Source organism: Peromyscus eremicus, chromosome 1, assembly GCF_949786415.1.
Source record: "Peromyscus eremicus chromosome 1, PerEre_H2_v1, whole genome shotgun sequence".
NCBI classification, from domain to species: Eukaryota; Metazoa; Chordata; class Mammalia; order Rodentia; family Cricetidae; genus Peromyscus; species Peromyscus eremicus.
The window spans coordinates 54,174,852-54,199,036 of record NC_081416.1 but is presented as its reverse complement, the minus strand read 5'-3'; the positions used below and the strand labels follow the sequence as shown (position 1 = coordinate 54,199,036).

At 46.6% G+C, this 24,185-nt stretch overlaps 2 protein-coding genes across 2 annotated transcripts in view; one reads left to right on the top strand and one right to left on the bottom strand.

Moving 5' to 3' along the window:
* Positions 1-7,650: 7,650 nt before the first annotated feature.
* Arl2 (ADP ribosylation factor like GTPase 2) lies at positions 7,651-13,643 on the bottom strand. Its single transcript, XM_059262376.1, has 5 exons — positions 13,254-13,643; positions 11,208-11,318; positions 10,956-11,118; positions 9,473-9,553; positions 7,651-8,075 (listed from the first exon to the last, which is right to left on the bottom strand). The coding sequence occupies exons 1-5, from the start codon at positions 13,316-13,318 to the stop codon at positions 7,941-7,943; spliced, it is 555 nt and encodes a 184-aa protein (XP_059118359.1). The 5' UTR covers positions 13,319-13,643; the 3' UTR covers positions 7,651-7,940.
* The window catches only part of Batf2 (basic leucine zipper ATF-like transcription factor 2), a 29,229-nt gene continuing 18,170 nt past the window's right edge, over positions 13,127-24,185 (top strand). The window contains exon 1 of the transcript XR_009379131.1: positions 13,127-13,767. The gene's annotated coding sequence lies outside the window, so the exon portion shown is untranslated. The remainder of the gene's footprint in view (positions 13,768-24,185) is intronic.

Sequence of the window (24,185 nt, the reverse complement as noted above, 5' to 3'; positions counted from 1 at the left end):
TTGAGCCAGGGTCTCCAGTGTGTTGCCTAGACTGAACTTCTGGGCTGAAAACATCCTCCTGCCTCAGCTTCCTGAGTATCTGGAACTACCGGTTCCAGCCAAAGGGTAGATAAAATCCACCCAACTTTCATTGTGTTCAGAACGTGCAAGAGGCAAGTCAAGTTCCCATAACTGCTTTAGATTTGGGTAAGGCGGGAGGTACCCAGGTTGGCCTTGAAACTCACTATGGAATAGAGGCTAGTCTTGAACTTCTGATCCTCTTTCTTCCACCTCCCAAGTGCTGAGATCACAGGTAAGCGTCTGTTGTGGGACATTTGTACACCGTATGAAGATGTGTTGCTGTGACTGGTGTACTAAAATTCTGAACGGCCATAGCTAGGCAGTTGGTATAGGTGGGGTTCCTTGGGAGGGGAAGGAAGAGGAGGGGAATCTAGGGTGTGGGAGAAGCCAGGAGACAGAGAGGAAACAGGAGGTACAAGATGGAAGAGAGGTAATGCCACTTGATAGAATATAGATCAATATAAATGGATTAAGTTATAAGAGATAGTTAGGAACAAGTCTAAGCTATAGGCTGAGCCTTCATAATTATAGTAAGTCTCTGTGTAGTTATTTGTGAGGTGGAGGCCTAAAGGAAAGTCCAACTGACTACATATCACACTCAATGTGGGGCTTGAACATCCACACAGGGCCTGAGAAAGTGGTAGAGGAGCCCCTGCTGTGCAGCAGAGCACTTGAGCAGCCTCTCAGAGCTGGGGCTGTCAGGGAACACAGCAAAGCCAGCTGCCAGAGCCACATGGCCGCTGGCATGGCTGTTCAAGGTTTGTCTGTGGTTAGAGAATGTTGCAGGCACACAGTAAAGCAGTCCAGACCAAGAAAACCTGTAAACAGATACAGTAAAAAATGGGTATAGACAGTCATAGAAAAAATAGTTTAAAAATAATAAAGTCTTTAAAGAGAGAGTAAATTAGTATAAAAAGAATAAGCCATGTAAAGATGAGAAATACACAGGACATCTGATCCTGTATGGTGCTTTGTTGACTTTGAATTTCTTCAATGCTAATGTACAAAAAACAATAGCTTTTGAGAGACACTGGATCATGGAAACTGCTAAATAAACCAACCTGTATATTTTTAAATGTCTTAACTTCAAAATGGAAGTCAGAAAATATGTTGCGTTAGGGGGGAGGTTATGACTTTTTTCCCACAGGAAACAAAAAGTTATGGTCTCTTCAAATTTAACGAAGATCAGATTTGACTGGGGGAGACCTCCTGAAAATCTTGACTACAGATATGAAAAAAAAAAAAAAACCCTACAGGACAGGTGATGTATATGCTGATCCCTCTACATGGGAACAGGTCCAAGATTGATGAGACATAAATTTTGTTAGCTACAGAGTCCTCAAGAGTTATTACATGCCATCTTTTCATAGGGCATGCATAGAGGTTTGTTTATACAGTCTTAACGGACTTATAAAGTTGACAAATGCCTTTTACCTGCTCAAACATAGAACAAAAAAAAATCATCTTTTGCTAACTTGTGCACACTGCACATTCCATACTTGTGTTAATGCAGATGTATATGTTACCTTTAAAAGTTTATGTTTTCAGAAAAAAAGAACCAGACACCAATAAAGACAAGTAGCTCAGGTGATCCAGCCTCTCAGAATGCCTCTGTTGCAGTTTCCTCAAAATCTGCATCCAGAACAACTTGAAAGCTGCTAGCTGAGATAGTCTAGCCTCATGCACCACTCCAGCCAGGACTTCAGATGGGCGCTACGCTTTCCCATCACACAGAGACTAAACAAAAAATAATACAACTAGCTCTCCCAGGACTTGACCATTATCCCCATTTTCTCAGGGTCCCCTAAAGATGCTGTCACCCTGCCCCCCAGACAACAGGAAGCAGTTTAGGAACACAATGCCCACATTTTTGGTCATTCGGTGGGTTATGAATATTTGTCATCATTTAGGAGGGTTGGCTACAAGTTGTTACTGGTCATGGTAAGAGAGGAAACTAAGCAAGGGAGGTTGGATTCAAGGATCTCTTTCTGAAAAGGAAAAGGGGAGGTATAGGAATGATAGGATAAAAGGGTAGATTATTGAATCTACTTTTTTTTTTTTTTAGTTTAGTGTTAGTAATTTTGCTTGCATGTATGTCTATGTGAGGGTGTTGGATCCCCTGGAATTAGAGTTACAGACAATTGTGTGAACCCGGGTCCTCTGGGAAAGCAGTCAGTGCTCTTAACTACTGAGCCATCTCTCCAGCCCTTGAATCTACTTTTTTTTTTGTTTTTTTGTTTTTTTTTTGTTTTTCGAGACAGGGTTTCTCTGTGTAGCTTTGCGCCTTTCCTGGAACTCACTTGGTAGCCCAGGCTGGCCTCGAACTCACAGAGATCCACCTGGCTCTGCCTCCCGAGTGCTGGGATTAAAGACGTGCGCCACCACCGCCCGGCCTGAATCTACTTTTAACTAAAAAGAAAATATCTCAAATATTTTACATTGGTATGTATTTTTGTATATTGACACAAATTTAAGGTTATTTTGTTAGAGAATACTCTATGTTTCTACTCTTATTTAAGATATTTTTGGGGGGCTGGAGAGATGGCTCAGTGGTTGAGAGCACTGGCTGTTCTTCCAGGGGTCCTTAGTTCAATTCCCAGCAACCACATGGTGGCTCACAACCATCTTTAATGAGATCTGGTGCCCTCTTCTGGCCTGCAAGCATACATGCAGAACACTGTATACATAATGAATAAATAAATCTTTAAAAAAAAGATACTTTTATATAACGATACAAATTTAAGGTTATTTTTGTTATATTGTATATGTTTCTATTCTTGTTTAAGGTATTGTACTTATGCAGCTCATTTAAAAATATAAAGTTCTAGTCCTTAAAAGCTATTATTATAAACCTTTTAGGATAATTAAGAAACCCAGGTTAGTAGTTAGTCATCTATAACAATCAAACTTATAGTCATATTAGGTATATTTTCAAAGTCATGCAGAGATATATTTTAGACAGTCGTCAAACACTTCAGAGACCTACAGAAAGGCATTTAAGATGTTTTAATAACATAAGGCTTTTCATGACAGTGAGACATGTCTGCTGGCAACACTAATCTACTTCTAAAAAGGATGATGGGCATCGAAGAACCTCCCTATGGCATTTCTTTTTTTCTTTTTTTTTTTTTTTTTTTTTTTTGGTTTTTTGAGACAGGGTTTCTCTGTGCAGCTTTGGTGCCTTTCCTGGAACTCAGTGTATAGCCCAGGCTGGCCTCAAAGTCACAGAGATCCGCCTGGCTCTGCCTCCTAGGTGCTGGGATTAAAGGCGTGCACCACCACCACCTGGCTGGAGTTTGCTTTTATTGTGGCATAGTTAGCTACTATGCAAGAAACTGCCCTTGCTTTGACTGCTGACAGTATGCTATCCGAATTGGATAAGCAGGACACAAAAGAAAGCAACTGCTGAACTTTGCCAAGACAAGGTAGGACAGTCCTTCAACACCCCCGCTTCACAGAAAAGTCTGTTAGATGTTCTAGGCTTGTAGGCCAAAGATGGATGCCCCAGCATTGCAGAGGAACCTTGGGGTGACTGTCCAGGCAACCAGATGTCTGTCATTTCTATAGTTTTGGAAGTTGTTTGCTCTGCACTTCCTGTTTACTCAGGTAATATTGTATCCTTCTTGGATCTCTGATGGAGATTGAAGATTGAACAGTTTTTCTTGTTACCAAATTGAGAAAAAAATTTACATAAGAAATGTATTTTTTGTTTGTTTGTTTTGGGTTTTTTTTTTTTCCAAGACAGGGTTTCTCTGTAGTTTTGGTGCCTGTCCTGGATCTCACTTTGTAGACCAGGCTAGCCTCGAACTCACAGAGATCTGCCTGGCTCTGCCTTCTGAGTGCTGGGATTAAAGGTGTGCGCCACTGCTGCCAGGCGAGGTGTAAAGTTTATAAGGTTGAAAAACATAAAAGCTCAAGTTGTTTATCTAAGATGATGTTTTTAGGTATAAAAGATATTTTTAGGATAGTTATTCAAGTTATGAGAGAAAACGGTTTAGGTATAAAACTTTGGACTCCCTAAAATAGGATACAGTACTTTCTTTGAATTTGCCAAATACATATGGACTAAACATTGTAAATGTTATTCTTACATAATTGTACTTATTGTATAGTTTTACTGTTTTAGAGTTAAAACCTTTCCTTTTTATTTAGACAAAAAGGGGGAGATGTTGTGGGTCATTTGTACACTGTGTGAAGATATATTGCTGTGATTGGTGTAATAAAAAGCTGAACGGCCAATAGCTAGGCAGGAAGTATAGATGGGATTTCCAGGGAGAGAGAGGAAGAGGAGGAAGAGGAATCTAGGTATTCAGGAGAAGCCAGGAGATATGGAAAGGAAACAGGAGGTACAAGATGGAAGATAGGTAACGGCATATGATAGACCATAGATTAATATAAATGGGTTAATTCAAGTTAAAAGAGCTAGTTAGGAACAAGCTTGAGCTATAGGCCAAGCTTTCATAATTAATAATAAGTCTTCATGTCATTATTTGGGAGCTGGCTGGCAGGACAGAAAAGGTCTCATTACAAGCATCACCAGATTTCCCTTCCTTAACTGCCTGAGCCTAGTTTTTCCATGTACTTGTAACAGTATCTACTGTAGTGGAGCAGATCAAGGGGCATGCTGGCAGAACACTGGTATGGTGAAGCCCACATTTGTGAGGAAGATATATCAACAGTGTTAGCACTAGACACGTAGATTCCAGCATATTACACCACTACCAGAAATCCCATCTTCAAATGGGAAAGAGTAGATTAAAATAACCATTGAAAAATAACCAGGAGATGTGGCAAAGTGGTGCACACCTTTAATCCCAGCACTTGGGGGCAAAGGCAGGTGGATCTCTGTGAGTTCTAGGCCAGCCTGGTCTACAGAAGGAGTTCCACGACAGCCAGGGCTACACAGAGAAACCCTGTCTTGAAAAAAAACAAAACAAAAAGTCTAAGGAGGCTTGTCTTAGTCAGTGTTCTATTGTTGTGAAGAGAGACTATAACTATGGCAACTCCTTTTTAAAAAAAGTATTTAACTGGGACTTGCTTACAGTTTCAGAGGTTTAGTCCATTATTACCATGGTGGGGAGCATGGTGGCACACAGGTAGACATGGTGCTGGAGAAGTAGCTGAGAGTTCTACATCTGGATCCCCAGGCAGCAGGAAGAGAGAGACACTGGGGTTGGCATGGCCTTTTGAAACCTCAGAGCCCACCCCCAGTGACACACTTCCTCCAACAAGGCCACACCTTCTAATCCTTTTCAAATGCTCCCTGGTGACTAAGCATTCAAATATATGAGCCTATGAGGGCTATTCTTATTTAAACCACCATAAGGCTGCTGAGGTGGGAAAAGCCCAAATCTTGGTTAAACAGAAAGCTGATTGTGAGTCCACTGTCACCAGTGATATGCTCCTGTGAAAATTAGAGTAGCAAATCCCTCATGACCATCACTGGTGCTCAGAATGCAGAGGCAGTGCAGCACACTGGTCCGCCACCCCCACCTCCCAATACACACAGAGGTACCCACCCCACCCCACCCCACCCACCTCAGGCTGACTTGTGACTGACACTGGCAGTGCTTGTGAATTTGAAGGGGATGGGGGTGTGAATGCTCCCTCTTGGCTTAGCTGCCATTAACAGAATGGATCCTACTAAGCCACTCATCTTGGGAGCAGAAGGGATTGCTAAGGGGCTGGAGAGAAGATTCAGTGATTAAAGAGTGCTTGCTACTCCTCTAGGGGACCAGAGTTCAGAACCCAGCACCCATGCCTGGCAGCTCACAACTGCCTGTAACTGCAGCTCCAGAGGCTCCAACATCCTCTTCTGTCTCCTTAGACACACATGGCGCATGCGCGCGTGCACGCACACTGTGAGGCAGGCTCTCACCTAGCCCCAGCTGGCCTCAAGCTCTCTGTGTAGTTGGCCTCCTGCCTCTACTCCCACGGCTGGGATTGCAGGTGTGCCCCATCATGCCTAGCTCCCGGTCCCCTTGCCTTCTCCCTGCTCTTGCTAAGCTGCCTACAGCGGTGCAGTCCCTGGCCCTGTACAGATCTCGAGGGGCACCAGATGCCCCTGATGCCGGTAGAAGCAGGGAAAGGTAGCAGCTGCTTTGTGCCCCATGTTCCTGCCCGTTGACTGTGAGGGGAGGGTTCCACCTCAGCCCTTGCTTTCTTCTCATAGTCCCTTGATGAACACAGCCTTGCTGTTTTCTGGTCTCTATGTGTAATTCAATTCTTCCTGCTTGCTCGAGGCCTAAGAAGGCTGGCACTGGGGCGACTCTCTTCAGAGTCTGTGACAAGAGTATGTTCCTAGATGTCTTGGTGTGCAATTTAATCAGCACAAAGCTGTGCTTGGAGTGGAGGTGTAAACCTGTAATCCCAGCATTGGGGAGAATGAGGCAGATCGTGAGTTAGCCTGGGTTATACAGAGGGACTCCATCTAAAAAAAGAGAAAATTTAAAGAAGATATATATTTATATATTTTAGGAAGATGGGAGAGGAGGGAAAAGGAGGGGGTGGGGAGAGAACCTGTCTTGGGAGAGCTGAGCCTGGATGAGGAAGGCTCTTTAAATTTCTTGGCAATTCCACCCAAGGTCTGTCTGGAAAGGACAGACGAGTTCTGGAGGACAGTTTCTGTTTTGATGCCGGTGTTTCCTCCTTCCCGAGGACCCAGGTTTTGCTCAGGCCTCTTCCTCTCTGGAGGTGGCATGGGTGGGGCTCAAGTTCAGTGTGTCATCACTTCCCTTTAGGTAACTGCCCTACACCCTAGGACACAGTCCACTGGGCTTGGTGGCATCAGGACCTTGAGAGACTGGCAGGACCCCTGGACAAACAAGCCAGTTTCTGCCGTGGGCATTTCACTTTCAAGCATGAGTAACAACAGAAGATGGCAGGATCTGGACTTACACAAGAGGTGGCAGGATGGAGGTGCCAGGTGACTGGGTTCAGGTCCCAGCCACTTCCCTTGCCAGAGGCTCAGTTTGCCCCATGGAAGGGGTACTTAAGTCTCTTGAACAGGGCTGACCCTGCACTGGGCTGTGGGTAGCTGTTGGTAGAGAGCCATCAGCGGCCTGGAGACAGTCTGGCTAGGCAGTTGAGGTCCTGCTAGTTGTAGTCATCCCCAACTGATACAGCCACCCCTCTTCCCACTCCCTGAACATCCCAATCTGTTAGGAATTTCTGCCTGATCCGTCCTCCTACAGCTCTGCAAGTTGCCCACTGCACGAGTTTTCCTGGTTGCACTGGCAAGCTAGGAGCTGAATTTAAACTATCTATGAGCCCCAGGCTGGGTGGGGAGTGAGTCTGTTTTGTTTTGTTTTTCTTGTAATTTATATTGATGAAGGCAGTTGTTCCTCTAGGGAATTGCCAACCCCTTCTTCTCAAACCTTTCTCTTCCTTTGATTCCCTGTTTTAATGTAACCTCCAGGAAGCCCGGTTGGTCTCTTGCAGGTGGAACCAGCTAGCCCTGTCCTGAGCGTCCATGCTCTGCAAGGTCCTTTGATAAAGTCAGTTATACCTCTGCCCCGATCTGTCCCCTCTGGACTCAGCATTCCAGGTGAGGGCTAAAGTCAGTGAAACACAAATGGCTCAGCCAGGAACTGGGAAAGGAATGTTTTATTCTCACTGCTGGACAGAGGTGACACCTAAGACCATGGTAGCAGCAGGTAGTCCCTCCAGTTCAGCCTTTCCTTTTGGCATGGCAGCTGGAGGCCACTTTGGGAGCCAGGGTGACAGCTCTGGCCTAGGGGGGAGCAGCAGTGGGTAGCAGTAGCAGCAGCAGATCACGGCGGGGTTGGGAGTGTTAGTCTGGCCGGCTGGTGCCTGTCCCCCAAAGCTGGTGTCTGATGAGGGGCGGGGCCTGGACAGTGAGCTGGGGACACTGAAGAAGCTCAGTCGGCAGTAAAGACACGACTGGAAATGTCATCGAGGAGCCAGTCGATGCCAGGCAGCAGGTCCTCCCCGGTGACGGCACTGCAGCCCTGGATGCGCCAGTGGTGGCTGCGGATGGAGGCCAGGTCCAGGGCCTGGGGACAGAAAGGACTGGTGGAACCAGCAGGCCTTAGCCTGTCCTTTCCCAGTCACCCAGTGGGCAACTCCAGCTGCATGCCAGTGCCACCCCTCGGTGACATAAAATGAACACGGGCTGCTGAGTGTCTGCTAGGAGCCAGGCATTTTGCAGGAACCACAGAGGTCATCTGTCTCTTGCTAAGGCCTCGTGATCCAGGGATGATGTGGTCCATTTTACCAAGGATGGATCCAAACTGAGGCTCCACAGCCTTCCACACCACATAGCCAGTTAAAAGGTGGTAGAAAGATTCTAAAGCCAGCTGTGGTGGTGCACACCTACGATACGGTACACGGGAGGTGGAGGCAGGAGGGCTTACATGAAACCTGTCTCAAACAGACAAAAATCAAGATTCTAAAGCTGCTAGAGTAACAGTTAAGATGCAGCTATGACTCCGGGGCTAGGCCAACCTGAGGAACAACCTTGGCTTGTTTACCTACTATGTGACACTGGGGAGGTTACTTAACCTCTCTGAGTCTCCTGCATCCTTTGTGTAGTGATAGTCATTTCTGCCTCATGAGATTGTTGTATACAGGAAGAATGAAACGTGAATCCATGTAGAGAGCATCGCAGTGGGAAGCACTCACTGCAGGCTGGCTGCTAGAACCCTGTGAAATGATCTATTTACAGGTCTGCCTTTGCCTAGACTGGGGCCACACTACCTTATTAATCATCAAATTCCAGGTACCCTGCCTAGGGCTTGCCACACAGCAGGAGCTGATAAATGCTTTTAAAACCAATTATTAGCCAGGCATGGAGGTGCATGCTTGAAGTTTCAGGCAGGAGGACTGCTGTTGAGTTTGAGACCAGCCTGGCCTACATAGTGTGTTCTAGGCCAGCCTAGGCTACAGAAACCCTGTCTCAAAAGTAAATAAAAAAGACTGCCGGGCGGTGATGGCGTACATCTTTAATACCAGCACTCGGAAGGCAGAGCCAGGCAGATCTCTGTGAGTTCGAGGCCAGCCTGGTCTACAGAGCGAGATCTAGGACAGGCTTCAAAACTACACAGAGAAATCCTGTCTCGAGAAAATAAAAAAAAAAAAAAAAAAAAACAACAAAAAGACTGGGCTTAGGGATGCGGCTCAGTTAGAAGTGCTTGCCTAGCATGCACAAGGCTTGGGAACAGTCACCAGCACTACAGAAACTGACACTGTGGTGCACGCCTTAATCCCAGGGACTCTCCAGGAGGAGGCAGGAAGATGAACATTCCTGGGCATCCTCAGCTTCTAGTAAGTCTGAGGCCTGCTAGGGCTGCGAAACCCAGTTCAAAAAACAAAAATAAATACAAATAAAAATAATAAAGCACTAAAGACCTTTCAGTTTTTCTCAATGAGCCTGCACCAGGGCCTGACTCACCTCCTGAATAGCATTAGAGGACAGTGCTCCAGGCAGGTCCTGCTTGTTTGCAAAGATGAGGAGGGTTGCTCCAGCCAGGCGCTGGGGAAAGAGAAAACAGGTTGGGGGTTGGGGAGGATTAGTGTACAGCCTGATCCCTTCTCTACAAGCCATGGGGGTTAGTGATCAGCATGCAGGGTCAAGAGCAGGACTCCATGGTTGCTGGGGAGCCCCAGGTGGGGTAGGCAAAGTGGACAGAGCTGCTGATGCTAGCTACCACCCAGTGGGCATCTCTCCCATGATCGGGGGAGGGTGTTGGTCACAGTGATCCCTGAGCCCTCTGTAGCTCTGGCTCTGTTCGGAAAGCATAAGCATGCTGGGGGCTGCCCTGGGGACTTGGTGATATAACCACCTGCCCCTCCTCCCCGTCCACAGAGTCCTTAAATTGTACTCCCAGCAGACTGCCCTGTTGGCCTTTCTCTACTTAAGTCTTGGAGTGTTTGCAACCAGAACCTCTCCATGTGCAAAGAGGAATCTAACTTCTGGGCCTAACCCGCCTGGGCCTTGGCTCAGCCTCTGTCAACAGTGACCTCTCTAGACTTGTTCAGTACTCCAGAAGGGGCTGCACTCATACTGGGGGTGTGTGTCTGTTAGGCTGACAGTCCCATGCATTCCTGTGGTCTCTGCACAGATGTTAGCAGTTCCCTCTCACCCTTTCAAAAGTGCCCTGGCCTTCAACTAACGGAAATGTGGCAACGTGATTCAAGTCCTGGGACAGACAGAGCACATTAATGGAGAAATGGCAGTATTCAAATAAAACTTGTAGCTTAAGATAATAGCAGTTCCTGAGCATGGCTTAGTGGCACCCAACTGTAATCCTTGTACTCAGGTAGTTAAGAAGGATGGAGAGTTTGGAGCCAGCCTGGGCTACACAGAGAAACGTGATCTCACCACTCCCTCAAAAAAAAAAAAAAAGAAAAAAAGAAAAAAAAAAAAAAAAGAAAAAAAAAATCAACCCACCAAAACAAATAGCTAATAATGAAGGAGTGTGGCGGCACATACCAGTAATCCTATTATTTGGGAAGTAGAGGCCGGTGGATCAGGAGTTCAAAGTTAGCCTCAGCCAGTTTAGGCCAGCCTGAGATCCAGAGTAAAACTCCGTGTCAACAAAAGAAAAAAAAAAGGTGTTTTGGTCCAGACAACTAATGTCAAGATTAGCCTAATTACAATTTTAGGAATGTGGAAGTTGAGGCTCAGGGAGGTTATGTGTCTTCCTAAAGCCTCACAGCGAAGTTAGATTCCTATGCAAGTTTCATTGGCTCCCTGAGCTTCGCCCCTGCCCTGGTCCTGAGGCAGCTCCTGCAGATTCACTCAGGGTGGTGAATCAGTAAAACCAGAGATGTGAGTCCAGGTCTCAGCCCAGGGCCCAGTGAAGGAATGACTTCACCCTTCCCTCCCCAAGTGTCCAGACCAATCGGGGTGCATTTGGAAGCCCAGGGCACACCTCCTCCACCAGCAGGCTCTGCAGCTCACGCTGGCAGTCCTGCATGCGCTGGCGGTCGGCGCTGTCCACCACCCAGATCAGGCCGTCCGTGCTCTCAAAGTAGTTCCGCCAGTAGGAGCGCAGAGACTTCTGGCCACCCACATCCCAGATGTTCAGTTTGAATCTGGGAAGGAAGGGGCGATGGAGGTCAGGCTGGTCCTGCCCTCCCTGCTTTCCCCCAGCCCCACAGTGGCCCGCAGTGACCCTACTCACCCACGGTGCTCTAGGGTCTTGATGTTGAAGCCCAGTGTTGGGGAGATGGTGTCCACATCTTCCCCGTTGAACTTCTTGAGGATGGTTGTTTTGCCAGCATTGTCCAAGCCACTGGGGCACATAGGCTAAGGAGGAATCCCTGAGCTCTTCGGGAGGACATGTCTTCACACTACCACCTTCTCAGGGACTAGTATTTTCCTACTGTATATTGAAACAAGTTGAGCATATGTCTGGCCCATAATTGGCTTGAGATAAATGTGGAAGTATCAAAATGGAATTGTATCATCTCAGCCAACTCAAAGTAACTTAATTTATGCAACAAATATTATATTTAGTGCCTATTATGTGCCAAGTCCCCTCGGGTGTTGGTGGACAAGTCTTCACTCTTATGACACTTAAACACTAGCAAAAAAAAAAAAAAAAAAAAAAAAAAAAAACCTAAATAATGGGGCTGGAGAGATGGCTCACCAGTAAAGAGCACTAGCTGCTCTTGCGGAGGACCTTGGTTCAGTTCTCAACACTCTCATGGTGGTTCACAACCAAACTCTGACCTCTGTGGGCACCAGGCGCTCAACATGGTTCACATACATACATAGAGGCAAAATACTCACACAAAGAAGGAAAAAAAAAGACTAAATAAAGCAGGAGAGGAGAAAGTTAGGTACGTGGGATCCCTGAAACCAGTGAGACATTCCTGTAGGGGTGTTTTTTCAGCTTAGGTACCAAATAAGGCTCTGTGGGGTCTTGAGGACCAAAACAGATGGGCCCAGTCTTCTGAAGGACCTAGTAAAGTGCCAATATCTAGAGGTGGCAACCACCTTCATCTCTTTCTGGAATGATCCACAGCCTCTGCTGCAGAGAACAAAGGACTGGGTGCGCCCGACAGCAGGTGAGAACTTGGAGCAGCCATAGCCTGAACTGAGGGGGAGAGGGAAGGGACACGCTTCGCATTTAGAACTTCTTCCTGCTCACCTGACCCAGGCCCAGTGACCCCCATCTCTAAGGGGGTGAGCAGAGTACCTCTCACCATCTGTAGCCCAACTTTAGCCTTGGAAAGCTGGCCCTGATTATCCCGTCCCTTCCAAACCATCCCCTCTCCACGTTTCCTTCTCTCTTGTATCTTCCTCATTAGCAAACTCCCATTTCCCATGCTCCAGCAGTACCCTGTATCCACTCACTCTCCCCATCTTAGGCCCTCTGCCTAAATTTTCCCAGGCATCTCTACCTTCCTCAAATCTTTGCCCAACAGTTACTATCTTGGCATGGTCTTTGACCACTTTGGACTGCATTCTTCTCTACTCAATCAAACTACACATTTTATTTGTTTTATTACTTTTCTCCTCTTCTGTTATCCATAACGAAGGCCTTTTCGTTTCCCTGTTTTACAGCATTCCCCAACACTGTAGGTGATCAATAAATAATAATGTAATGACTGTCTTTCCCACAACTGTCTAAAACAGACATGACTGGCAAATTCTAAGTGCATATTAATTTCCCTCTTCTCTCCCTGACAGTTCGTGGATCGCAGATGTCCAGGCAGCCAGGTACAGCGCAAGGCGGTGATGCAGGTGCCAGTTAAGGCAATGGAAGGTCCGCAAGGGGCCCTGAGTGACAGTTAGACCTGTGGCCCGGTCCACGCCTACGCGCAGGGGCCTAGGCGGTCCTCACGCCCCTGGGATTCCAACCCGGAGGGAACCGCCAGGGCCTACACGAAGGGGTGGGGGTCAGCGGTGGGGAGGAGCGGGGCCCACGCTCGAGCCAGCCCGAGAGACCGTGACGTCCGATCACCACCAGCGCGACGCGCCTCCCCATGACACTGGAGACCCCAGTCCAGGCCCGTCCTTCAGGCTCACACTGCCGGCGGTAGCACGCAACCCCCCGCCCCGCAGAGTGGTACGGCCCGCCCCGGCCCCGCGCCGAGCAGTGGTAGCGCCGCGTGCGTGACGCACCACCGGCGGTGGGTACCCACGGCGGCCGCGCCCTCGCGCCCGGCTCCGCCCACCCGGCGGGTCCACCCTCGCGGCCGCTGGGGCGCTCTGAGGATACAGCATGAGCAGCCGCAGCTCTCGCTCTTTCTGCTTCATCTTCTTCAGAATGGTCAGAAGCCCCATGATCCCGGAGCCCCCTCCCGGCCGCCGTTTCTTCTAGTCCCGGGACCCCGCTCCCGGTTCCTATTGGCCAGTCCGGTGCTTGGTTCCGCCTTCGATATCACGTGACGACTGAGTGCGGGGCGTCGCCCTCTAGCGGCGCGGCGGCGAATTTGCTGCCTGCCGCGTTAACCCTTCCTTCGCTTCCGGATGTCTGTGGTTTGGGGAGGACTAGGGCAAAGTCCCCCAACCCTCTGACTTCGTGGCCTCGGTCGCGGACGCGAAGCTGACATCTCGAGCTGTATCTCGTTTGGGTAGGGAGAACCCGCGAAGGGATTCTTAGCCAGGAGTTCGAACCTAGTTCCACAAGGGGCTGACGAATCATCCGGGGACCGTAATAATGGCCCAGGTCCTGCGCATCTTGTGACTTGCATTATTCACATCTGCCAGTGACAGAGGACGCGTTGATCCTGGTGCGGGACTCTGTCGGATATGGCCCTGTGCGTTCAGTCGAGGAGGATGATGCCCCCTAAGGGCCATTTGGAAATGTGCGGGCAGTGAGGGTTCCTTTGGGTTTTTTCAGTGACACAATAGTCATAGTCATTTAAAGCTCTAAGTTTCCCGCAATGCAGCGATCAGACCTGCACAAAGGATTGGCCCGTCTAGGAAGCTATCAGGTTGAGAAGCTCCATTCCAACGTTCGGATAAAACTGGGGAGCTATCCGGGCGGTGGTGGCACACGCCTTTAATCCCAGCACTAGGGAGGCGGAGCTGGGCGGATCTCTGAATTCAAGGCCAGCCTGGTCTACATAAGAAGTTCCAGGACAGCCAGTGCTATGTAGAGAGACCCTGTCTCAAAAAACAAACAGATTTTAAAAAACCTGAAGCCCACCTGCTGGCATGATTTTGAATGATTTTGCCCAAGAGCTCTTTTTGTTTTGTTTTTCGAGACAGGGTTTTTCTGTGTAGCTCTGGCTGTCTTGGAACTCGATCTATAGACCAGGCTGGCCTCGAACTCAAAGAGATCTGCTTGCCTCTGACTCCTGAGTGCTGGGATTAAAGGCGTGCACCACCACCACCTCGCTGGTGGTGGCACACACTTTTATTTCCAGCACCTGGGAGTCAGAGGCAAGTAGATGAGGCCAGCCTGGTCTACATATCAAGTTCCAGGCCAGCCAGGGCTACATATATTGAGATACTGTCTCAAAAAAAAATATTGTCTGTAAATTGTGTGTGTGTGTGTGTGTGTGTGTGCGCGCGCGCGCGCTCAGACAACTGGAGGTCAGAGGACAATTTAAAGGCTGGCCTTAAACTCACTATGCAGCTAAGGATAGTGAAGAACTCTTGATCCTCTTCCCACTTCCCAAGTGCTGGGATTATGGGCTGGTCCACTGTATCTCACCCATTGTTGTGGGTTTACTTTGTTTTAGTTTACTGTTTCATTTATATGTGTATAAATATTTGCTTGCATGCTTGTCTGGGCACCACGTGAGTGCCTGGTACCACTCGGGGCCAGAAGGGGGCGTTGGAGCCCCTGGAAGTGGAGTCAATTGTGACCCACCATCAGGGGCTGAGAATGGAGCAGTCGGTGCTGTGTAGTGATGCACCATCTCTCCAATCCCTTTTGTTGTTGTTTTGTGTAGCTAAGTAGTCCTGAGGCTCTCTGCAAGGCTCAGTTTACCCAAAGGAAACAACTTAGCCAGACTTTTGCTGGATGCAGTGGCTGGTGCTTGCTGAGGCTGGAGTGTCTTGAATCAGCAGTTCAAGGGCCTGCTGGAGCTAGCAGGTGGCTTGAACCGGGACTTCAGGACTGGCAGGACGAAAGAGTGAGACTTCCTCCCAAAACTATAAATAAATAAAGAAGGTGTCACCTTTCAAAGAGCTGCTCTACTCCCCTGTCATCTTTGGAGTCAGAGTGACCATAACCAAACTTTTTATTCTGGAACAGAAATGAAAACTACTAGGACTCAAGGACACCTGTTTAAATGAAAATTGCTGGACTAGAGAGATGGCTCAATAGTTAAGAGTACTGTCTGCTCTTCCAGAAGACCCAGCTTCAATTCCCAGCACCCACATGGCAGCTTACAGCTGTCTGTAACTCCAGTTCCAGGGGACCCAGCACACTCACAGGACATACGTGCAGGTAAAACACCAATGAACATAAAAATAAATCAATCACTTAAGAAAAAAGAAAACTGTCGGGTGGTGGTGGTGCACACCTTTAATCCCAGCACTCAGGAGGCAGAGCTAGGCGGATCTCTGTGAGTTTGAGGCCAGCTGTGTCTACAGAGCGAGATTTAGGACAGGCACCAAAACTACACAGAGAAACCCTGTCTCAAAAAACCAAAAATAAATAAAGAAAGAAAGAAAGAAGAAAGAAAAAGAGAGAAAAAAGAAAATTGCTAATCATTAAGCACCATTGAAGTATATTGAAATATTGAAATATTTTTAGTCGTTTTTAATATCTAAACATTTATTTTTAAGGCAACCTTAGATAAATTTTCTGTTTGTTGGAACTATAATGCTGTCTACAGCCATACCACCCTGAACGTCTGATCTCTTCTGAACTTGGAAGCTAACCAGGGTCAAGCTTGTTAGTACTTGGATGGGAGAACTGTAATACTCATATTAGCTTGTTATATATTGGGTATATACAACATGAGTATTATTGTTTGTTTCTTGGCTCTTTTCAGGGGCCTGCCACCCAGCTCTCAAGTAAATCACACATGGAGGCTTATTCTTTGTTTGTTTGTTTGTTTGTTTGTTTTTCAAGACATGGGTTTCTCTGTGAAGCTTTGTGCCTTTCCTGGAACTAACTCTGTAGTCCAGGCTGGCCTCAAACTCGCCTGCCTCTGCCTCCCGAGTGTTGGGATTAAAGGCGTGCGCCGCCGCCGCCGCCGCCGCCGCCGCCGCCGCCGCCGCCGCCACCACCACCACCACCACTGCCTGGCGAGGCTTATTTTTAATTGTAAATGCTCGGCCTTAGCTTGGTTTGTTCCTAGCTAGCTTTTCTTAAATTAACCCATCTATCTTTGGCCTTGGGGCTTTTCCTGTTCTCTTACTTCTATAAATCTCACTCTGTGGCTTGCTTGGTAGCTGGGTGGCTGGCCCCTGATGTCCTTCTCCTTTTCTGGCTACTATATGTTCAGTCTGCCTGCCAGCCCCACCTATCCATTCTCCTGCCTTGCTATTGACCGTTCACTTCTTCATTAGACCATCAGATGTTTTAGACAGGCAAAGTAACACAGCTTCACAGAATTAAACAAATACAGCATAAACAAAAGTAACACACCTTAAAATAATATTTTACAACATTTTCCCTTTTTGTCTAAATAAAAAGAAAGGTTTGTTATAACTACATACAACAAAGTTACCAAATAAGAACTAATTTACAATATTTTGTCCATTTACATTTAGCAAATTCAGAGAAAGCATTCCACCATCCATCTATCTGAGTGAATCCAAAGTTTTAGACATAATTACTTTCTATCATAACTAAGGAAAATTGCAACTGTAACTATCTAGTCTTCAACTCCATCAAAGACCCAGAAAGATGTAATATTATCAAACAACAGAGACATTTGACTGCCTGAACAGTCACCCAAAGTTCCTCTGCAACGTTGGGACATCCATCTTCAGCCTACAGGTCCAGAATATCTGGCAAATGTTTCAGTAAAGCAGTAATTTTGAACTGTCCTGCCTTGTTTTGGCAAGTTCATCAGTCACTTTGCTGTGTGTTCTGCAGAATATTGAGCAGTTTCTTCTGTGAAGCAGGAACCCTGAAGGACCATCATGCCTTGTTTTGGCAAAATGCAGTGGTCACTTTCTGGGGGTCCTGCATGTTCAGTTTATATAACATACTGTGTCAGTCAGTCCAGGCAAGATCAGCTTCTTGCCCAAATGGCTAGCCTTGCCACATAGAAAGCAATCTCCATAAGGAGTTTCTTTGATGCCCATCATTTCTGATGTAAATTCATGCTACCAGGAGCAGACGTTTCTCATTGTCATGAAAAGCCCTAAGTTAACAAAACATTTAAAATGCTATATTCTGTAGATCTTTGAAAGGTTTGAAGACCATCTAGCTATCTAAAATATATCTCTATATGATCTGAAAAGCATACCTAACATATCTACAATTTTGATTGTTACAAATGACTAACCACTAACCTATGTTTCATGATTATTCTATATAGTTTATAATAATAGCTTTCAAAAACTAGAATGTTATCCCACATTTCCAAATGAACTGCATAGCACAATACCTCAAACAAAAATAGAAACATACATACAATATGTTGTAACAAAAATAACCTTAAATTTTTACCAATATACAAAAATCCTTTAAATAAGAGTAGAAACATATATACAGTGTAACAAAAAACTTTAAATTTGTATCAATATTCTATATTCTCTTAAATGAAAACCAACATTTATAACCCACCAAATAACCAAAAGCCTCCCACACCCCTCTTAGGAATGTGGACATCATGTTCTCCAAATTGCTTCCTGCTATCTGGACAAAGTATCTTTAGGGTCCCAGAGTGAAAATTTTGAGATAATGACCAAGTCCTGGGAAGACCAGCAGTAGCCTTTGCTGATAGATATCATGTGTCAAGTTTCAGGAGGTCTTGCCTGATCAAATCTGATCCATATTAACCCTGAAGGAATCCACAGCCTCTCATCTCCTGTGAGAACAAAACTCCAAAGCATTTTTGATTTCCATTTGACAAATATATTTTTTGACTTTTTAAAAGTTAAGGCATTCCTAAAGTATACAGGCTGATTTATTTCAACAGTCCCTCTTTCAATTCCAGGTCTCTTTGCAGCTGTCCTTTTCTTTTCAACAACCAAAAAAACTTCAAAATCAACACAATAACAAACAGGATCCAACTCCCTGTGTATTTCCCATCTCACATGACTTTTTTCTTTTATATTACTTTTACTCTCTCTTTAAAGACTTTATTATTATTTTTAAACTATTCATTTCTTTCTATGACTATACCTTTTCTTTTCTTAAGCCTACGCACATTGTTAAACACACTGTAACCTATTTAGAGGTTTTTCTGCCTGGACCTCTATTATTGCGTATCTTCCACCTTTTTTGACCTTATGAGCAAACCTTTAAACTGCTAACAAACCTTTAAAGTGCTAACCTACACCTGGATCCTCTGAGAGGGACTTTCAGCTGGCTCTGCCCACTGCTTGGGTTGTGAAAAGCAAGCATGGGCCGGGCGGTGGTGGCGCACACCTTTAATCCCAGCACTCGGGAGGCAGAGGCAGGCGGATCTCTGTGAGTTTGAGGCCAGCCTGGTCTACAGAGTGAGTTCCAGGACAGGCTCCAAAGCTACACAGAGAAACCCTGTCTCGAAAAACCAAAACAACAACAACAACAACAAAAAAAAACCACAAAACAAAAAAACCCCAAGCATGGAACTTGAGGCTGTTCAGAGGTTTGCCTGACCAGGAATTGCCTTCAACCCTCCTAGAGCTCTAGAATATGCTTGCACTGTGGCAGGTGTTTTTACTTAGTTTTTTGTTCCTACTTAACATACTAGCTGCTCAGGGGGGCTCATTAACTGGCAGAAACTATTTGGCTGGAACTCTTAAAGGAACCCTATCTCCCCTCCCTTTTTTTTTTTTAGCTTTCTTAGGCCCTGGGGATATTTGAGCACCATGTTGGTACGCCAAAATGTTGTTTGTTTCTTGGCTCTTTTAGGGGGTCTGCCACCCAGCTCCCAAATAAATCACACACAGAGGCTTTTTTTTTTTTTTTTTTTTTTTTTTTTTTTTTTTTTTTTTGGTTTTCCGAGACAGGGTTTCTCTGTGTAGCTTTGCTGGAACGCATTCTGTAGCCCAGGCTGGCCTCAAACTCACAGAGTTCCGTCTGCCTCTGCCTCCCGAGTGCTGGGATTAAAGGTGTGCGCCACCACCGCCCAGCCAGAGGCTTATTCTTAATTATAAATGCTCAGCCTTAGCTTGGTTTGTTGCTAGCTAGCTTTTCTTAAATTAACCCATCTATCTTTGGCCTTGGGGCTTTTCCTGTCCTCTTACTTCTGTAAATCTTACTCTTAGTCTGTGGCTTGCTGAGTAGCTGGGTGACTGGCCCCTGATGTCCTCCCCTCTCAGATTTCTCCTCCTATTTATTCTGTCTGCCTGCCAGCTCTGCCTGTCCTTTCTCCTGACTTGTTATTGGCCATTCAGCTCTTTATTAGACCATCAGGTGTTTTAGACAGGCACAGTAACACAGCTTCACAGAGTTAAACAAATGCAACATAAACAAAAGTAACACACCTTAAAATAATATTCTACAACACACGGGTACATGGAAAGAAGACACAGATGCCCTCTAAGGATGAAATTTTAGCCTTTTCAGCTGCAGGGGGATCAGCTCTGGCGGATTGACTCACTGACACTTAGCAAAGGGCCTTTATTGTTACCCAGTTCCCATCTTTAGCAAGTCAGTCTCCTACACCCAAACCTCTTCTCTAAGTTCTCCAAAGGGACCATGCCAATGCAGATTCTCAATCAGGAGACCTATTGGTTTGCCAAGTCCTCCCCCAACCAAGTACTGCACAGGCTTTGCACTCTTAGGAAACGCTAGACAAGATTGACATGTTTCAAATGGAAGGTACTGGAGACAAAAGGTAGCAGTCACAAAAGGCAGATCAAAGCCAGGTGCTAACCTCCACCACCAGCCCCCCCCCCCCCCAATCAAACCAGCTGCAGCTCTGCAGGAACTCTCCCCACATTAGCTTATTTAAAGGTACAGGGGCTGGGGACAGGCTTGCACAGTGGCGGTGTTCCTAGATCAAGGCCTTCTGTTCAGCCACCAGCACCACCAAAGTAAGTAAGGGAGTAATTAGAAAGGAAGAAAACCTGATTTTTTTTTAAAGATTTATTTATTTATTATGTACACAGAAGAGGGTGCCAGATCTCATTACAGATGGTTGTGAGCCACCATGTGGGTACTGGGAATTGAACTCAGGACCTCTGGAAGAGCAGTCGGTGCTCTTAACCTCTGAGCCATCTCTCCAGCCCGAAAACCTGGTTTTCTCTCTTGTAAGGCAGGAGATGCTAGTCTTATTGTTCATGTCACATGCCCACAACAGTGGCACCAACCAGCACTTGGTGGCAGCATACTCTAATACAGGTTTTGTCCTGTTAAATAGCAAAGAACCGGAGGTAGAGTGTGTAATCTAAATATTGAAATGGTAACTGTGAACAGACTAGTTCTGTCCTGGCCTGCTTGAAGACTCCCACTCATCTCCGAGGGAGTCTCCAATGTCCTAGGGCAAACCCTGTCCAGGTGTTTGTCCCTGACTGTTCAGTGGGTGTGTGCACCATGCGGGACTCTGTCAGGTACTTCAGAAGACAGGTCAGAGCACCCAAACATCTTCATTACAGGTCTTGGCCCAGCTGCCTCATGTGGGCGGAACAAACATCGTCCCATCCCACTTGCAGGTGACAAAGGAGTGGTTAGTCCCCGCAGTCAGTCACTGTGGGCACATGCCATCCTCAGGCCTCACCCGGACCTTGGACCTTGGGCGTTGGGAAGTACTCAGAACTCAGCATTGCCAGCAGCCACTTAAGTGCTCACTTCATCTGGAGCCTGAGGATCCCTTTGGAGCAGGACTGTAGAGGGGTAGTATCCATCATACCTGTAATCCTAGCACTCAGGAGGCAGAGGCAGGAGGATTGACACCAGTTTGAGGCCAGCTTGAGCTACATAGTGAGTTCCAGCCTAGCTTGGGCTATAGAGTGAGACCCTGTCTCAAAACAAACAAAGCATACTGGGTATGGTGACCCACACCTTTAAGCTCAGCACTTGAGAGGCGGTCAGGAAGATCTCTGTGAGTTCAAGGTCAGTCCAGTCTACACAGGGAGTTCCAGGACAGCCAAGGCTACATAGACTCTGTCTTTAAAAAGAAAAAAACCATCAGGGTGGTGGCTGTGCATTCCTTTAACCTTGGCATTCTTGAGTTGGAGGCCAGCCTGGTCTACAAAGTGAGTTACAGGACAGCCATGGCTACCCAGAGAAACCCTGTCTTGAAAACCAAAACAACAACAACAACAAAAAGAGAAAGAAAAACCATAAACCCCAAACCCCAAACAGAGAATGCTATTAAAGAAAGAAGCAAATGACAACAGCATCTCCCCAAACGAAGTTGTCACAGCGTCTCAGTTGGCATGATTCCTGAGGGCCAGCTGATGACTGAGAGCGGGAAGGGCTGTGTGTTTCCAGGTGTCCATCCTCACTGGGCCTCACTTGGCTGAGAGACGAGGCCACTCTTGTCTCCACCCACACAGCCTTTGTTCACCTGGAAAGTGGGGCAGCTCCTGGCTGCTTCCTCTGCGCTTGTTTCTTTGAGACAGGATCTTGCATGTAGCCTAGGCTGTCCTTGACCTTATGGCCTTCAATCTTGCTACAGCCTCCTGAGTGTCAGGATTGCAGGGGTGCCCACCATGCCTGGCTCCACAAGGAGTAGCTGAAGTTTTTCTAGTCCTGCCCAGCTCCCACGGCCCTGCGACCGCTTGGACCCAAGTAAACACACACAGGCTTATATTAATTAAAACTGCTTGGCCATTAGCTCAGGCTAACTCTTTTTTTTTTTTTTCCTTTGGGTTTTTCGAGACAGGGTTTCTCTGTGTAGCTTTGCGCCTCTCCTAGAACTCACTTGGTAACCCAGGCTGGCCTCGAACTCACAGAGATCCACCTGCCTCTGCCTCCCACGTGCTGGGATTAAAGGCGTGCACCACCACCGCCCGGCTTCAGGCTAACTCTTGACTAGCTCTTACACTTAAATTAACCCATAATTCTTATTTATGTTTAGCCATGTGGCTTGGTGCCTTTTCTCAGTTCTGCCTTCACATCTTGCTTCCTCTGTGTCTGTCTGGCGACTACTGACTCAGCATTCCTCTTCCCAGAATTCTCCTCTCTGCTTTTCCTCCCTATACTATACTTCCTGCCTGGCTACTGGTCAATCAGTGTTTTGTTTATCAACCAAATCAGAGCAACACACATTCACAGCATCCAGAAAGACATCCCCAGTAACAGGGTTCTTTTAACTTTGGCAGTTTGTATCTCCAGAACTTAAGCATGTCTGCTCAAGCTTGAATGTTTGGTCCCTTGGATCAGTACTGGTCTACTGCTCCCCTCCACATTAATCCCACCTAGGCCTGGAGTATACTACCCTCCTTTGCTGCTGGCCACCCAGTGCCTCCCCTTTCTTTCTTTGCTCAAATGTCCAGTGTCTAAAACTATATGTTCTTGTGCAGATATTGGCTGGGACTTTAGCTCAGTGATAGAGTTCTTACCTGGCATGTACAGGGCCCAGGGGTAAGTTCCAGCACTACAAGCAATCAAGCAATTAGTCTAGCAATATCTTAATTAAAATAGTTGGGAATGGCCGGGTGGTGGTGGCACACGCCTTTAATCCCAGCACTCGGGAGGCAGAGCCAGGTGGATCTCTGTGAGTTCGAGGCCAGCCAGCCTGGGCTACCAAGTGAGTTCCAGGAAAGGCGCAAAGCTACACAGAGAAACCCTGTCTCGAAAAAACCAAAAAAAAAAAAAAAAATAGTTGGGAATGGTGATATAAACTTGTAATCCTAGTAGTTGGGAAATGCAGGCAGGAGAATTAAGAGTTCAAGGTCAATTGAGTTCTGGGACAGTCAGGGCTACACGGAAGAACCCCATCTAGAACAAACAAAATAAATAAGTTCAAGGTCATTGTCAACTGCCCGGCAAAGTTGGAAGAGACAAGCCAGTTTAGGCTGCAGGAGAACCAGACTCATCCAAAAACAGTAAGAACAATAAGCCCAACAAGACTCCATTAAAAATTACTTTAGTTGTGTGTGGTGGTACACACCTCTAATGCCAACATTCAGGAGGCAGAGGCAGGCAGATCTCTGTGAATTTGAGAGCAGCCTGGTCTACAGAGAGATTTCCAGGACAGTAAGAGCCACATAATGAGACCTTGCTCAAAAAACAAAAAACAAAAACAAAAACAAATTTTTTTAAATTACTCTTTATTTTATGTGTATGTTTTATTTTTGTTGTTGTTGTTGTTGTTGTTGTTTGCCTTTTTGTATGTCTGGGCACCATGTGCATACCTGGTACCTGTGGAAGTCAGAAGAGGGTATTGAGTCCTCTGCAACAGGAGTTATAGGCAGTTGTGAGCTGCCCTATGTGGGTGTTAGAAACTAAACTCAGGTCCTCTGGAAGTGCCCCAAGTGCTTTTAACTGCTGAGGCATCGCTCCAGCCCCAATGATTTTGTTATTGTTATTGTTTGTTTGTTTATTTTGTTTTTTTAAGACAGGGTTTCTTTGTGTGGCCCTGATTGTCCTAGAACTAGCCTTGTGGACCAGGCTGGCCCCAGACTCATAGAGATCCACCTGCCTCTGCCTCTCGAGTTCTGGGATTAAAGGCGTGCGCCACCACTGTCCAGCCTGTTTTGTTTTTTTAAGACAGAGTTTCATGTTGCCCAGTCGTCTTCAAATTCCTATGTAGCCAAGCGTGACCTTGACTTTTTCTTAAACAGATGTTTCCAGTCGCCTAGGACGGGACCTGCCATGTAGTAGATGTTCAGAGTGTTTGCTGAGTAATAAGGATAAGGACGGAAGGTTTGTGTACTAGTGATGAGAATAGGAGATAGAATGGGACAGGGAGGGCGGGGTCAGTGCAGAGCAAGATGAGAGCATGGGGGGCTGGGGACAGCTCAGTGCCTGCAGTGCAAGCGTGAGGACTGCATTGGATCCCCACAAGCCACAGCTAAAACAAAAAGCAAACATAAAGCCCCACAGAGCCTGGTGCCACCCATCCAGAGGCCTACTGCTCGTCTAGCTAAGCCTAATGGATGAAGTCCAGACTCAATGAGAGACCTGTCCTAAAAA

Coding starts and splice junctions, on each gene's coding strand:
- Arl2 (XM_059262376.1), bottom strand. CDS start 13,318: ATGGGGCTTCTGACCATTCTGAAGAAGATGAAGCAGAAAGAGCGAGAG. Junction 11,319..13,253: donor GAGCTGCGGCTGCTCATGCT/GTATCCTCAGAG, acceptor TATGTGCCCCAG/TGGCTTGGACAATGCTGGCA. Junction 9,554..10,955: donor AGAGCCTGCTGGTGGAGGAG/GTGTGCCCTGGG, acceptor CTCTTTCCCCAG/CGCCTGGCTGGAGCAACCCT.